Source organism: Rhinoraja longicauda, chromosome 33 (assembly GCF_053455715.1).
Source record: "Rhinoraja longicauda isolate Sanriku21f chromosome 33, sRhiLon1.1, whole genome shotgun sequence".
NCBI lineage: Eukaryota > Metazoa > Chordata > Chondrichthyes > Rajiformes > Arhynchobatidae > Rhinoraja > Rhinoraja longicauda.
The window spans coordinates 5,947,900-5,963,002 of NC_135985.1; the positions used below are offsets into that span (position 1 = coordinate 5,947,900).

Genomic DNA, 15,103 nt, shown 5'->3' on the forward strand with positions numbered 1-15,103 from the left:
AGGATAACGCAATTACAGTGTGAACGAATCGAGCAAAACAGTGGGTGGCCTTGTTTGTTTGATTATTATCTACTGCACGGGGGAACAGTTCATCTCTGTATTCAGTGGTCATTATCATTAGAGAGAAAGTCTTGGCAGATTGAAAGCCCCAGAGAAATGCATTTTTTAATATTGAACTGGAGCAGTCTCAGTATTTCATTTCATTCAACTTAATATTGGCCAGCCAGACCTCTTTACAAATAATAGGAAGTTTTCTTAAAACTTTCCAGATAAACCGCATTACTGTCATTTATCTGTGTTTTTAAAGATTGCGTAATTTTTAATATCTCTTTTTGAACTGGTTAAGCCGATATTTAAAATATTAATTGAAATGTCTAAACAGTAGGAAAAAGGAAATGCAGATGCTGGTTTCCAAAAAAAAAGAGACAAAGTGCTGGAGTAATTTAGCGGGTAAGGCAGCATCCCTGGAGAAGATGGATAGGTGATGTTTTGGGTTAGGGCTCTTCTTCAGACTGATTGAAATGTAAATATAACATATATTTTGCTTGTATACATACAAGTTTAATTCATTGCAATCTACACTTGATTTACAAATTTTAATCCAAAGCACAGGAATTTCAGTTCAATTAGTTAAAAATATATAAAGATGGCAATATTAGCTGCATAAAACTAAAATGCTGCAGATGTTGGGAATCCGAAACAAAATTAATGTCGGCAAAAGTGACTACTCAAATTGTCATAGTAATCTATGTTGTATACTAATTACCTTTTATGGGAAAAAATGTGATATCAAACTTATTCTGGCCTATGTGTGGCTTCTACCCACAGCAATATGGTTAATGCATGAATACTATCAGGAATGGCCAAGCTGTTACAAATAGGCAAAGCAAAATACTAAAAAGGGTAGTTGATTTTTTTTCTACTCTTTGGCGAGTTGCAGATTAGAAAAGGAAATCAAAATTGTGAGTAGATACCCACTTGCCCTGCACTTACACAAATGTACATGTAAGGATAATTTGCTGGAAATATTATCATCTGACCCTATTGATGAAACCATCTATGTTGTTGAGGGCTTATGCTGCAATGTTTCTGACTGCCCCTGACATTTAGAAATGTTCAAAAACAAAATCAAATAATTAAAACATATTTGGAACGTTTTCTTAATAAAAGCTTGTAAAATCACATTTAAAATAACATTACAACTAATTGCTTGTAATTTTGTTTTCAAAGTAACTCCTTTTGGCTACTTTCCTTGAAAATGTGAAATCTGTATTCTGGTCTCATTATTCAGAAAGACCTCTAGTGTGGTGCAAGTTGTGAGCAGAATTTCCCCGCTTAATTAGGGCGGTACAGCGGGAGGGCTGCTGTCTTGCACCTCCAGAAACCCGGGTTTGATCCTCACTACAGATGCTGTCTTTGTGGAGTTTGTACGTTCTTCCTGTGACCATGTCGGTTTTCTCCAAGCGCTCCGGTTTCCTCCCTCATTTGAAAGACATGCAGGTTTGTAGGTTTCGTAGATTGCTCCTAGTGTGTAGCATGAGAAAGTGTAATAATATGGAACTAGTGGACAGGTGATCGATGATCGATGTCAACACCGTGGTTCGAAGAGCCTGTTTCTTCGCTGTATCTCCAAACTCTAAAATTACCTGGGGAAATTATGGTATAAGCAAATTCAAATTGTACATTTCTAACAACTTCTTAAAGTTCACCATTTAGTTTCGCCTTCATATTGAATGGACCAGTTTGTTTTATTGCAACAATTCTACTGCTTTGCATATTGTGGTTTTCCACTTTGGTCAATCCCCAATCACATCACTGATTATTCCTTTTTAGTTTTAAGTAATAAGCGACACAAATTGTGATTGAAAAAGCAAAGGTTTACTGAAAATTAACCATTGAGCTGAATCTGATTTACAAGCTTTATCAATCTTGTAATCAATTTGGGGCAGCACATTGGTGCAGTGGTCGAATTGCCGCCTTAAAGGGCTAGAGACCGGGATTCGATCCTGACTATGGGTGCTGTCTGACGGAGTTTGTATGTTCTCCCTATGACCGCGTGCGTTTTCTCCAGGTGCTCCAGTTTCCTCTCACTTCGCTGGTTTGTAGTTTAATTGTCTTCTGCAAAATTGCCCCTATTGTGTAGGATAGAACTAGTGTATGGGGGATCGCTGATCAGCGTGTACTTGGTGGGCCAAAGGGCCTGTTTCCCTGCTGTACCTTTCAACTAAACTAAGGCAACAGTTTATTCCTGAATCAATAAGTATTTCCTTTTCCACTGTTGACTGATGTGTTGACTAAATATGTGTAATTATTCTTTTCAATTCATTGGTAGATAGAACTTGCAGAAATCTGTGCAAGATGTGAGCGCTACATTGGGACTCAAGGTGGTGGTATGGACCAATCCATTTCATTCTTGGCAGAAAAGGGAATGGTAATCATTTTATTTTAAATTCTGACATACATCAGTACTTGCATGAAGTGATTACAATACTCTGGTTATAATGCTTCCTTCCATTATTAGGTCAGAATTGAAGTTGTTTGCTTATGTTGGCATAAAGTTTAATTTCATTTGCAAATCCTCAGCAAATGAAACAATTGATTCTTGTGCATACAAGACAAAATAAAATTCAAGCATGGGCTTATGTGGAAAATAACATTTATTTTGCAAATTTGCCCAACATTGGTCATCTCTAACATGAAAATCTAGTTACCTACTATTGCATTACCATTGCCGAGTCCATCATACCCGATAATAGATAGACGCATAGTGCCGCAGTAACTCAGCGGGTCACGCAACATCTCTGGAAAAAAGAAATAGGTGACACTTCGAGTAACCTATTCCTTTTCCCCAAAGATGTGCCTGACCCGTTGAGTTACTCCAGCATTTTGTGTCTATCTTTGGTATAAACCAGCATCTGCAGTTCCTTCTACACATACCCAATAATAGAAATGAAATGTCAGAAGATGCTCAGACCATCCTCTTCAGATGTGTGTTGCATGTCAGGTAATCAGTTTCTCCTAAAATATCCTAATATCATTAAGTACGTGAGAGGGGTTTCACACAAAGCAAGGAAGTATCTTGGGATTGGAGTGTGAACATTTTTCTCACCATGTTGAGAAAAGTTGGAGACATTATCTGCATGTTCTAGATCAGTTACTCTTAGAAATTTCGCAGAAATATTATCCAGAAGCACTCTTAAGATGTAGAAACAAGGAACTGCAGATACTGGTTTGCAAAAAAGGACACAAAGTGCTTGAGTAACTCAGAAGGTTAGGCAGCATCTCTGGAGATCATGGAAAGCTATGTTCTCCAGAGGTGCTGCCTGACCCGCTGATATACTCCAGCACTTTGTGTCCTCACTCTTAAGATGGGTTCATCTAAATAACATATGGGTTTAAGTAGAGCAGCAGGATACGCTCTATTATTCTGCTTCAGCAAGTAGTAAAATGTATTTTCAGAAGATTTCTAACGTACAGTAGATCTGTGAAATATTCATAGAAGGGATAAGTTCATGAAGTTGGTAATTGTTTGGTAGCTGCAGTGAAGAAAGTTTTGCAGCTGAATGATTGTCCAGAGAAGTGATGACTAGGTTTCAGAAGGGAACCATTCAAACTCTAATGATGTTCACAAGCTTTATAAGTGTATGTTCATATCATTGGAAAATTTGCTGTTGATTCCATGGTCTTTTCATGTAGCAGGCACACGAAAGTGAAGTCACCGATACTCCAGGAAGCGTGAAGATTTTTGTGTTATCATGCTCATCTTTGAAGGTGGTCTGTCCGTGTCAACATGCTGTGATTGCTTAATAAATTTGACGGACGGCTACTATTTTATGAAGTATTTATCCTTGCGAGTTACCATGAGTGAAATAGAATCCATGATGAAATGTCATTAGACCATGTACATGAATTTCACACGGACTGACAAATGATAATCTCTTAACTGCTTGCTGAGCAGCATTTGTTTTTAAAATTGAATTATTAAGAACTAGTCAAGGTCCCAGGAGATTGCATTAAATTGTAGTTTAATTTGTTTTTTATTTTCCCTCTAGTAGTCTTCAAAAGATTATTATGGGTGATCTTTGCATTGGAATGTGCAATAATTTTTGATTGCTACGTACAAATTAATTATTTAATGCAATTGCAGTACCAGCAGTGACTGAGTGATATACACATCCCTCGGTTGGTACACAATTGGGATACTCAATAGAAATATTTCTGGAGTCACAATTACCTTATTGTAAAAGACTTGGCAAGTTGTACAACAGTCAGACGTTCTGCCAACTGAAAGCATCCCATCTACAAACCTTGCAATCACGGTACTTCTCTTTCATGTTTTTAATTGAGATTCGTGCAGTGCGTGATCTTCGAACATATAATTTAAATCACATGGAGTGGAACGTTGGGTCAGCTGAAAATTTATAATTGCTTGGAACACCCATGGCTGCCAGGATCCTCAAAGTACATCTGTTCTTTGCCCATGTTCTTATTCAGATTCAGAAGAACATGTGGAATATAAAAACATTTTTTTCCCAGTTCTGCCAAAACTTTGTCACATAAGCATCTTTTTATTTCATCCTCTGTTCTCCGACTGAAAATGCTGACTCATGATGCAGTGCTCATTCCTTTCAGAGCCTAACTGCGCTGTTTATTCTTAATGTACGAGTGACTTGGGAGGCCGTTTGACCGTGTAGGGCAGTGCTTCTTAAACTATTTCGGTGTCATTCACCCTTGAGTCTTTATCACAAAATTTCATTCACCCTCGACTAAATTTTCTTATGATTTTTGGTCATTTTCGTCTTATTCTCCCTTGTGAGAAAAAATAAATAAATATCTGAATATATAAATATATATATATATAATAAATATATAAATAAATATCAGTCTGAAGAAGGGTCTCGACCCAGAACGTCACCCATTCCTTCTCTCCTGAGATGCTGCCTGACCTGCTGAGCTACTCCAGCATTTTGTGAATAAATACCTTCGATTTGTACCAGCATCTGCAATTATTTTCTTATAATAAATATCTGAAGTCATTCACCCCTCTAATTTCATTCACCCAAAATAATTTCATTCGCCCTTGGGTGAACCATTCACCAGTTTAAGAAGCACTGGTGTAGGGCATAATCCTGGTCTCTCTTTACAATTTTAAGCATAAGTGAATGAAAAAACCAGAGTGGAACTGCCACAGCTGTCCATGTGTATCAAATGGAAGTAATTGCGGTATGGACATTTGTCTTTACAGCCCAGCCAATCCATATGAATGTTCATCCTCCATCCAAGCAATAACGAGCCAGCCTTGTTTTCAAATTACATTATTTCCCTTTCCTGCAGCCTCTTATCCAACTTAAATGCAGACTTGGTCTCTGCTTCCATCGCTGACTTTTGCGATTTCATAATTCTCCGTTGTAGTTTTGTTCTTCTCTGTCCTAAATCATTTATGCATAATCATGTGTCGATGCTTTCATGTTATGCGAATTATCGAGTGGCCTTCTTGACATCTCTTCATATTCGTAAACATTTCTGAAATCACGACTTCATTTCTTTTGTTTTAATGAAAACAGACTCGCTGGCCTTATTCCTGTCCAATTTCTGATTGGCTAACAGAGAGCTAGTCAGTGTGAAATTATTTCCTCATTTTGTTCTCAAGTTGCCTTTAACCTTTAAGGGAAAGGGATTATTACCATTAAATACTCTGAGTCATGATCTGCAAATATTGCAGGTGCGTGTGACATTGTTGTTATGTAACGCGAAGCTTCTTACAGCTTGGTCTGAACGTACATGTCGAATGGTGTTAGCAGTTACATATCTACAAATGACCATTTTACCTTTCATAGGCCAAGTTGATTGAATTCAACCCACTCCGTGCCACCAATGTAAAGGTTCCAAGCGGAGCAGTTTTCGTGATTGCGAACAGCTGCAAAGAAATGAATAAAGCTGCAACAACTCACTTCAATATCAGAGTGGTGGAGTGTCGAATTGCTGCCAAGGTATCACTGCTCAATTTTATTTCTCTTCCTGACAAACAACAGTTGTCTTTTATATAATTATCATTTCTCATGGTATTTCTCATGGTATTCCAAAGAACACATTACATTTATGGTGTCAGTAATGTGACCCATTTACTACATTTGCTTTTTGTATACTACCAGTTTAACTAATGGCTCAGAATTTTCCATGGAGTAAAATGTGAGTCAAACACCTTTGCCTGAAAGAAATCAAACTGAAATTTCAGAACTATACGTGTCTAGTTAAAAGCCTAAAGGCTTTGTATACTCATCTCCCATTGCCGGGTCCTTCATTTTCCTTTAACTACCCCCTCTTCCCTGTCTCCTTCCACTTGTATCCTTCCCTTTGACTTTACATTTCACTTCTCTTCTCTCTTTAGCTGGAACGGTTTTGTCTCCTTTGTCACTTACTCCAATCAAACCCACCTCAACTGTATCCACCTATCACTTGCCAGACTTTGTCCTGCCCCATCTCTCTATTCTGGCTTTCTGCCCCCCCTACTCCATCAGACCAAAGAAGGGGCCTGACCCCAAACTTCGCCTGTCCATTCCCTACACAGATGCTGCCTGACCCACTTAAATGAATAGGTAAAGGTTTGACAAATAGAATATAATGTGAGAAAGTGTGAAATCGTCCATTTTAATAGGAAAGTGGAAAAAAAACATGATCTAAATTATGAGAATTTGCGGAGGCCTGGATGGAGAGGGATCTGGGGTCTTAGTCAGGGGTCTGAGAAGATGTCATCTTCATCATCATCATCTTAATGTTCACCAGTCTCTCACCAGTGCTTTTTTAACTTCATCTTCATCAATTCTTAGGGATTAAGGATGACATACTTCCACTCTGGTTTTGTGGGTTCTGAAATGGCTAATGTGGTCAACCTTTGACAGCGCATGAGTCACAAAAAATAGAATGCAGGTTCTATTGGTAATTAGGGAAGCTATGATGTGTATTGTCCTCATAATATCTGATCTGGATAATTATGACCCTGTCAGTTTACTTTCAATCATCAGCAAATTGTTGGAAGATGTGGTTGACTTCTTGGGACTCTGCAAGTTCACTTAATTTAAAGAATATACCATTGTTTCCTTTCTTGTCAAAATGTACAATTTTCCTACATTCCGTTTGCCAAAAAAGTGTTGCTATAGAAATCCATAAACTGAAGGGATGTGAATTCTGACAGAATCTCTCTTCCCTGTGATTTTCTAGTAGTTCTGGAAACTTCTAGTAGTCTCCCCCACCCCAACAACATTTTAAATGTGGTGCTGGAAATCGGTGCTCCAGAACAAGGAACGTGCTTAGCTAAACTGTTCAGTACATCTACGATACTGACATCCACCCAACAATGTCCTGGCCACAAAGAAAATTGGACACATCGAACCCAGATAATTATTATTGCATGTCTCCATACATAATATTATGAATGATTTGCCATTTTGTTCAGGAAAGAGTTTGCCATGCCTGTGCTGTTGAGAGTTTCTGCAGCTCTGACAGTCTGTGCACCTGGTTCCTCTTGAGTTGTTTGTGATGACAGGGTTCTCAGATGAGCAGTGCTTTGCTGCATACTGTTCACTGATTTCTTATTTGGCAAATTTGATGACTTCATCTTAAATTTCTAACGGAATGCATGCATTAGGAAGGGAGTGGCCCACACCTTTTCCCCGATGGCTGCATTCCTGAAAATGTTGAGCCTCATCCCATCCTTCCAACAATGTTATGGCATCCCATTAACCTTTAGGCTTACGTGATCATTGGCAGTACAACATGCAGAAAGCTGCCAGACAACCCGAAAGTTGGCATTAGTTGACAGTACCAATGGCCTACCATAATTAGACAGAGAGAGAGGCACGGAGGTAACATCTACCCCCTCTTGATGTCCGTTTTTGAAACTCATGAATCAAGATGATTGCAAATATTAGACACCTGCCTCTAGAGGAATGTGTTTGGATGGATCTCCTGGAACCGAAATCGTGTTACTTTCTGCATATTTTGAATTGCTTTATTGTATTGTTCTGGTAAGTATTCAAAATGCTAGCAGTGTGATATGTGCAGTTTCATAATTCTCTTGGATGAGGTGCTATTCTTGAACTGTTGGGATAAATAAATTAGGAAGGTTGTAAAGAGCATGCTGACAGTAATCTTAATATCAAAGGAGAGAAATTGGGAAATGCCCTGTAGATATAATTCTGTTTAAAATCCATGTGAGCCAGATACAGGGATTGTTCCCAATGAATTTGTAGAATAATTAGTCTCTATGTAATTCTCTACTCAAAGGCACCAGTGGGTTTCATTTATGTAGCACAGTAAATTGCTTTGAAGGAACAGTTATCAAACAAAATGGTGCCAAGCACCTTGGAGAGATGGCTAAGTGCTTAAATAAAGAGGTGCTTCACAAACTTACTAAAAGGGAAGGGAGTATCTGAAAAATTTGTGGACGGATTTCACAACTTCTGATTGAGATAGTTGGAAACATGGCTGTCAATGATGGAAAGACAAAATGGATGCAAAACATGCTAGAAATAAAAGAAAGCAACGTCTGGAGGCTTCTAGGCTAGAGAAGGTTACACGGTTAAGGCAAAGTGAGATTAGAAAGGAGCATTAAAACAAGGTGAAGTTTTTTATAATTGTGGTGCTGCTCATATAGAGAAGGAGCTAGTTTGGGCACAGTGGCACAAAGGGCAGCACAGTGATCGGTTGGTAGAGTTGCTGGCTCACATCGCCAGATAACTGGGTTTGAACCTGACCTTGGATGTTGTCTGGGTGGAGTTTGCACGATTCCCCTGTGTCTGCGTGGGTTTCCTCCTGGTTCCCCAGTTTCCTCCCACATACCAAAGACATGCGGGTTTGTAGGATAATTGGCCTCGGTAAATAGCCCCGGGTGTGTGGGGAGTGAGTGACAAAGTAGGATAACATAGAAGTAGTGTGAATGCATGATCAATGGTGGGATGGCTCTGTGGGCCGAAGGGCCTGTTTCCATGCTGTATCTCTGAACAACCAGCGTTAAGGATAAGCTTGCATTTATGGAGATGAAGAGCTGAAAGCTAGTGTGGTAAGAATTAGAATATAACAGGCTGCTGGTAGCAACATGTGCTCTTTCCTCCGAAATCTGCCTCTAACAGTTAAAATCCTGTTCCAAACATTTAATAATCTTATTGATTTGTGGAATGTAAATTATTACTTCATAACATCATGCCTTTTCCTTCGCTAATCAGGCCAGCTTCCTAATCTAATGGTATAAATGGTATTGTAGTATGATAAATAAATAAGCAGTATGGTTGCTACATCTCACTTTGTGCAACTTAAAGAGGAGGTATTTGTATTCTGCCTTTGCTACGTCAAGTCGTGGCTCCCAATACTACAGGTAAATCCATAACGCCATGATAATGTCCATGTGAACATTCTTTATGTCTGAAGGAGGGTCTCGACCCGAAACCTCACCCATTCCTTCTCTCCAGAGATGCTGCCTGACCCGCTGAGTTACTCCAGCTTTTTGTGTCTATCCTTGGTTTAAACCGGCATCTGCAGTTCCTTCCTACACATTCTATCTTCATACTTGGTTAACTTAGTGAGACAAATCGCTAGTGCATTTATTGAGAGCCAATAGCTCTACTGCTTGCCTATCTACTTTTCTAACCAAATGTGTACTGGATTTTAAAAAAAATAGAATTATCCCTCTCAGATAAGCCAGAATTATAAAATTATTCCCGGTTTGAGGTTACATGGAAAGGCTGCAAAAGAAATCTGCTGATACAATGAATAGGAGCTTAGTTATGTGGTGAAACAGAGATTAATATAGAAATCTTAATGAAGAGGTTTGGAGATGGATGACGGTTCGCGGGGCGACTGAAATAGAGGAGGAGATGGCTGCAACAGGCCTTTGCTGCCAACTGCAGCTGGGCTGTAAAATGGCACCCAAACTCTCCTATCACATCAGTTTGCGTTGTCAGTGGGTCAGGCAGCATCTGTAGAGGGAATGGACCCACAACGTTTCTGCTTCAGATGAATGGTTTGGACCTGAAATGTCGCCTGTCCATTCCCCCCACAGATGCTTGCCTGACCTCCCGAGATCCTCCAGCACTTTGTGTTTTTAATCAAGACTCCAGCATCTGCAGTTCCTTGTTTCTCCGTGTAATATTAACGGTGTGTGACTTCTTTTGGTATTTAGGTCCTAGCAAAAGCAAAAGGGCTTGAGTGGCAGAAACCTTTAAGACTGGGAGACTTGCAGCAGGGGCTTGGAGTGGATCTGGAGACGATGCTTTCAACTGTGGAACAAGTGCTGCACCCGGAGCCTTACAGCAGGGAGGAGGTTTGTCAGTGCCTTGGTATCAGCCAGAAGGAACTATGCATCATTCTCACTCAGAACACACAGGATGGTGAGTGAGTGAGTCCCCAGTCAAACTCTGACTCGTAGTGTTATGGCCTGAACTTTATTTTGTAGGCACACATGTCCAGAGGTGCTGGTAAAATCTTGTTTAATAGCATTCCTTTGGTTTAGAGAGTCTTGAGTAACTAAATGTGTGGGAAGATGCCTGTTTTGCACTGAAGATAAACACAAAATGCTGGAGTAACTCAGCAGGACAGGCAGCATCTCTGGAAAAAAGGATTTTCTCGACCTGAAACGTCACCCATTCCTTCCATCCAGAGATGTTGCCTGTCCCGCTGGATTACTCCAGGATTTTGTGTCTATCTTCATGAGTAATTAAATATTGCAACAATCTTGTTGCATTCCTATCATGCTATTATTTCACAAGCAAAATACTCAAATTCACTCAATTCATCACATCAAAAAGCAAAACTGAAAAACAAATGTTAAAGTATTTATCAAACTGTAACAACAATTTCTAAAAAAAACAGACTCTATCTATATTAATATATTTGTCAATGCAGTGAAGGTCATGCAATTTACTGCAATCTGGCCTCTACCCTGTTTCACCATTAAAATAGATTAGAGCTGATCTATATCTTAATTACACCTTCTATGGTTTCATAACTTTTAAAACTTTTACCGAACAAGATTCAATATTAGTTCGGAAATGTTGGCTTAATATGCCTTATAAGCTTTAGGTGCGTGTGGGCAGGGAGGCGTGGGCAGGGAGGCGTGGGGAGGATACAGGAGTAAGGTTCCCTGTAGATTCCCCTCACCTTAAGTGTGAATAATTGATTTGCATATGAGCCGCGGCGGTGAGAACTTGCATGTGTCACCATGAATGATAACTATTTATTCAATTTATTATTTTGAATTAAATTTCCCATCTGCCATGGCAGGATTTGAATATGTTTTGAGATCAATGGTCCAGTCCTCTAATGCTGGTCCAATAACTTAGCCATTGTGCTTTCATTTCCATTAGTTTTTCCTTGTTTTGTTTAATTTTCTGCATTTTAATGTGAATTTCACTTTCTAATGTTGTAGATAAATTCATAACATCGAGGTCCTTTAGCCCACCATGTCTATGCCGATCATGATGCCAATCTAAACTAATCCCATGTGCCTGCAGGTGGTCTGTGTCCCTCTATTCCTTGTCTGAATGCCTCTTAAACATTGCTGATTTATCTGCTTCTACCACCGGCCCTAGCATTGTGTTCCAGGCACAATGCTCCAGCCAATCTCTAAAAAAAACAAAACTTGATTTGTACATCTCCTTTAAACTTTCACCCTCTATCTTAAACCTATGCCCTCAAGTATTTGACCATGTTACCCTGGGGAAAAGACTCCAACCATCTACCCTATCTGTGCTTCTCATAATTTTATATGCTTCCATCAGGTCAATTTTTGATGATCAGCCATGATCATATTGACTGGCAGTGCTGTCTCAAAGGGCCGAATGGCCTACTCCTGCACCTATTTTCTATGTTTCTATAATTCAGTCTCTAATGCTCCACTGAAAACAATCCAAGTTTGCCAAACCTCTCCTTATACCTAACACACTCCAATCCATCAATATCCTGGTCAACTTCTTTTACACCCTCTCCAAAACTTCCACACTCTTCCTCTCATGTGGCTACCAGAACTGTACAGATTACATCAAACGTCACCTAAGCTGGAACAAAAATTCCCAACTTTTATTCCCTATGACCTGACAGATGAAGGATAAGTATGCAATTTACCTTCTTTGCAACCATGGCCACTTTCAGCACTTTCGGACTTGCATCTCAAGATTCCTCTGTATATTAATGCGGCCAATATTTGACTAATTAAGTTGCAGCAGTAAGAAGAAATTATCTCTGGTTGGTTGTTGTATTCACATTCTGTGAAATCTAACTTTGAGCCATAATTGCTAGTAAATAGTTCTATCACTTTCACTTTTGAGTAGAATTAAGCTGATGTGAGGAAGAACGTGGAGCAATACAGCACAGGAAAAGGCCCTCTGTCCATGATGTCTGCTGACTATGATGCCAATATAAGCTGCACATGCACCTGGCCTTTGCCTATCCCCTATCTGTTCATATATCAGTCTCAATGCCTCTTAAACATTGGTGTCATATCTCCTTCCATCACTTCCTCTGCAATCCAAGTTTATCCAACCTTTTCTTACAGCTAACACTCTCTAATCCAGGCAACATCCTGGGGAACACTTCTGCATTCTTTCCACAGCCTTCACCTAAAACTGGTTTGTGTAAAATGGAATACTTTGTAACTTTGTCCATGCCCTTTATGTGGTGACTCTTTCTATACCTTGGGTATGCAAAACAAAGAATATCACTCTGACTTGTCACATGTGACAAAAAAGTATCATTCATTCATTAATTCTCTTTCCTGTGATGCAGAAATCAGATCCATCCCTAGTCTCTCAATCCTCCATGTCCCTTTCCCTGGTGACTGCCGATGTGAAGTTATCATTTAGTACCATGCTTACTTCCTCTGAACTATACTTGAATGAAGAGACAAGTAACTGCAGATGCTGTAATCTTGAGCGAAAGACAAAGTGCTGGAGGAACTCGGCAGGTCAGGCAGCATCTGTGGAGGGAGTGGACAGTATTCGTTAGAACCTCACTTACTGCCTCTGGCTCCATTTCGTCCTTTGCCCTTGAGTGGTCCCACCCTCTCCCTAGTTACTCCCTTGTTCGTAATGTATGTATGAAGTTTCCTGGGATTCACTTTAGTTAAACTTGCCGAGCACGTTTCATGCGTGCTTTTAGCCCTCCTGGTACCTTGTTTAAGCTCTCTCCTGATTCCTTTGTGTTCCCCAAAGGCCTTGTCCAATTTCAGCCTCCATAATCTTCATATTCTTCATTTTGTTTGTGATTAAATTTCAACGTCTCTCATCATCCAATGTTCCTGAACTTTGCATCCACATCTTCCTCGCAGGAAAATGTTGGTCCTGAATTCTGACCAGCTGGCCTTTAAATGACTCTCGTGTGAAGAAGGGTTACTACAGTCTGAAGAGAGGTCCTAACCTGAAACATCATCTGTCCATTATCCTGCTGAGTTTCTTCTGCACTTTGTTTTTTGCTCAAGATCCCAGCTTCTGCAGTTTCTTGTTTCTTCATTCAAATGTCGATCTTTTGCCCATTAAATCATTCAGATGTCATGCAGGTAAACACCACCAGGTGGCATTCATTTAGGAGATTGTTGCAGATTTGTGTCATCAATTTAAATCTCATCCTACAATGTTACTGAAACATTCGACGGTATCTGACTTAAGTTTTTGAAATGTAGTAAATTTTGTTATGCAAGCAGATATCACAACCATACCATGGTAGCACTACCTGTTTGGAAAAAAACAGATGTGCAGTGCAGTGGTGTACATGGTAGGGCCACTGCCTCACAGCACCAGAGACCTGGATTCCATCCTGACCTCGGGTGCTGTCTGGGTGAGTTTGTACGTTCTCCCCGTGACTGTGTAGTTTTTCTCCAGATTCCCTGGTTTTCTTCCACATTCCAAAGACGTGCAGGTTCGCAGGTTAATTGCCCTCTGAGAATTGTCCCTACTGTGTTGGATGCCAAGATGGTATGGCATGGAACTGGTGATCATTGGTCGGCTTGAACTCGGAGGGCTGAGGGGCATGTTTCCAAGCTGTGTCCCTAAACTAAACTAAACTACGATAACATTATTGATTCATATTGTTCTTTGGCATTAGTTAATAAAAAATGTTGGTCTGTATGCTTGGAGATCTATTTTTCTTTGTATAATGCCCTATCATATTGATTGCTGATGCAGTAGTCCTACCATTTTAATTATGATTTATTTGAAAGGAACCTTGTTTATGCTATGAAACGTCACTTAAAGGTTACTTGTATTTTCCTAAACTTCTAACTCCTGATCAAAAGTAGCCAATAGTTGTTCCTAGAAAATTGCTTTCTATTTTTGAAAATTGATTTAATAATATGTGGGTATTGACTAATAGCAATATAGAATAAGTAAAGCTATAGATTGCTGATATGTGATAAGTATAAGAAAATAACTGCAGATGCTGGTACAAATCGAAGGTATTTATTCACAAAATGCTGGAGTAACTCAGCAGGTCAGGCAGCATCTCAGGAGAGAAGGAATGGGTGACGTTTCGGGTCGAGACCCTTCTTCAGACTGATGACGTTTCGGGTCAAGATATGTGATATTCATTTATAGCTAAAACAGTCATAGGCAACGGTGGGCCATACAATGAATTGATTGTAAATCTGCTCGTAATGGTGTAAATTACTGAAAATTGTGTGTTTTGTACAAATTTTCCAGATATCTTTTATAGTAATGGTTTAAGCGGGAACAAAATGAAGTATATCTTCAGAACCCAGAATGAGAGGATGACTCTTTAAAAAAAAGACAACTGTTTGACCTACCAAGCGAGAAGAATTTTGATCTTAGTGTTAATGTCAAGGGTTCTTTGCTTAGGGTGAAGGCAAGTTAACACCTGTTGCATTTTGCGGGAAGTAGGACTGAGGTGCTCCTGCAGAAGAACATTCATTATCATAAGTGATAGGAGCAGAATCAGGAGGCCCAACCCGTGGGGAGACTACACTACAACTGCATATACAAACAATAATTGAAATTCTGCTTAGTTGTATTTAATGGTTTTATTCATTCATAGTTTAGTGTAGTTTGGAGCTACAGCGTGTAAATGGGCCCTTCGGCCCACCATTTGTGCACACGTACTCTGG

At 39.6% G+C, this 15,103-nt stretch overlaps 1 protein-coding gene across 2 annotated transcripts in view; it reads left to right on the forward strand.

Annotated features, from left to right (window-relative positions):
* Nucleotides 1-15,103, forward strand: part of galk2 (galactokinase 2) — a 68,522-nt gene that overhangs the window by 36,224 nt on the left and 17,195 nt on the right. Inside the window, exons 6-8 of one of the 2 annotated variants that reach the window (XM_078427299.1) lie at nt 2,333-2,431; nt 5,838-5,990; nt 10,175-10,382. In XM_078427299.1, coding sequence (XP_078283425.1) covers nt 2,333-2,431; nt 5,838-5,990; nt 10,175-10,382 — 460 coding nt within the window. The remainder of the gene's footprint in view (nt 1-2,332; nt 2,432-5,837; nt 5,991-10,174; nt 10,383-15,103) is intronic. The other variant, XM_078427300.1, reaches the window with a different exon arrangement.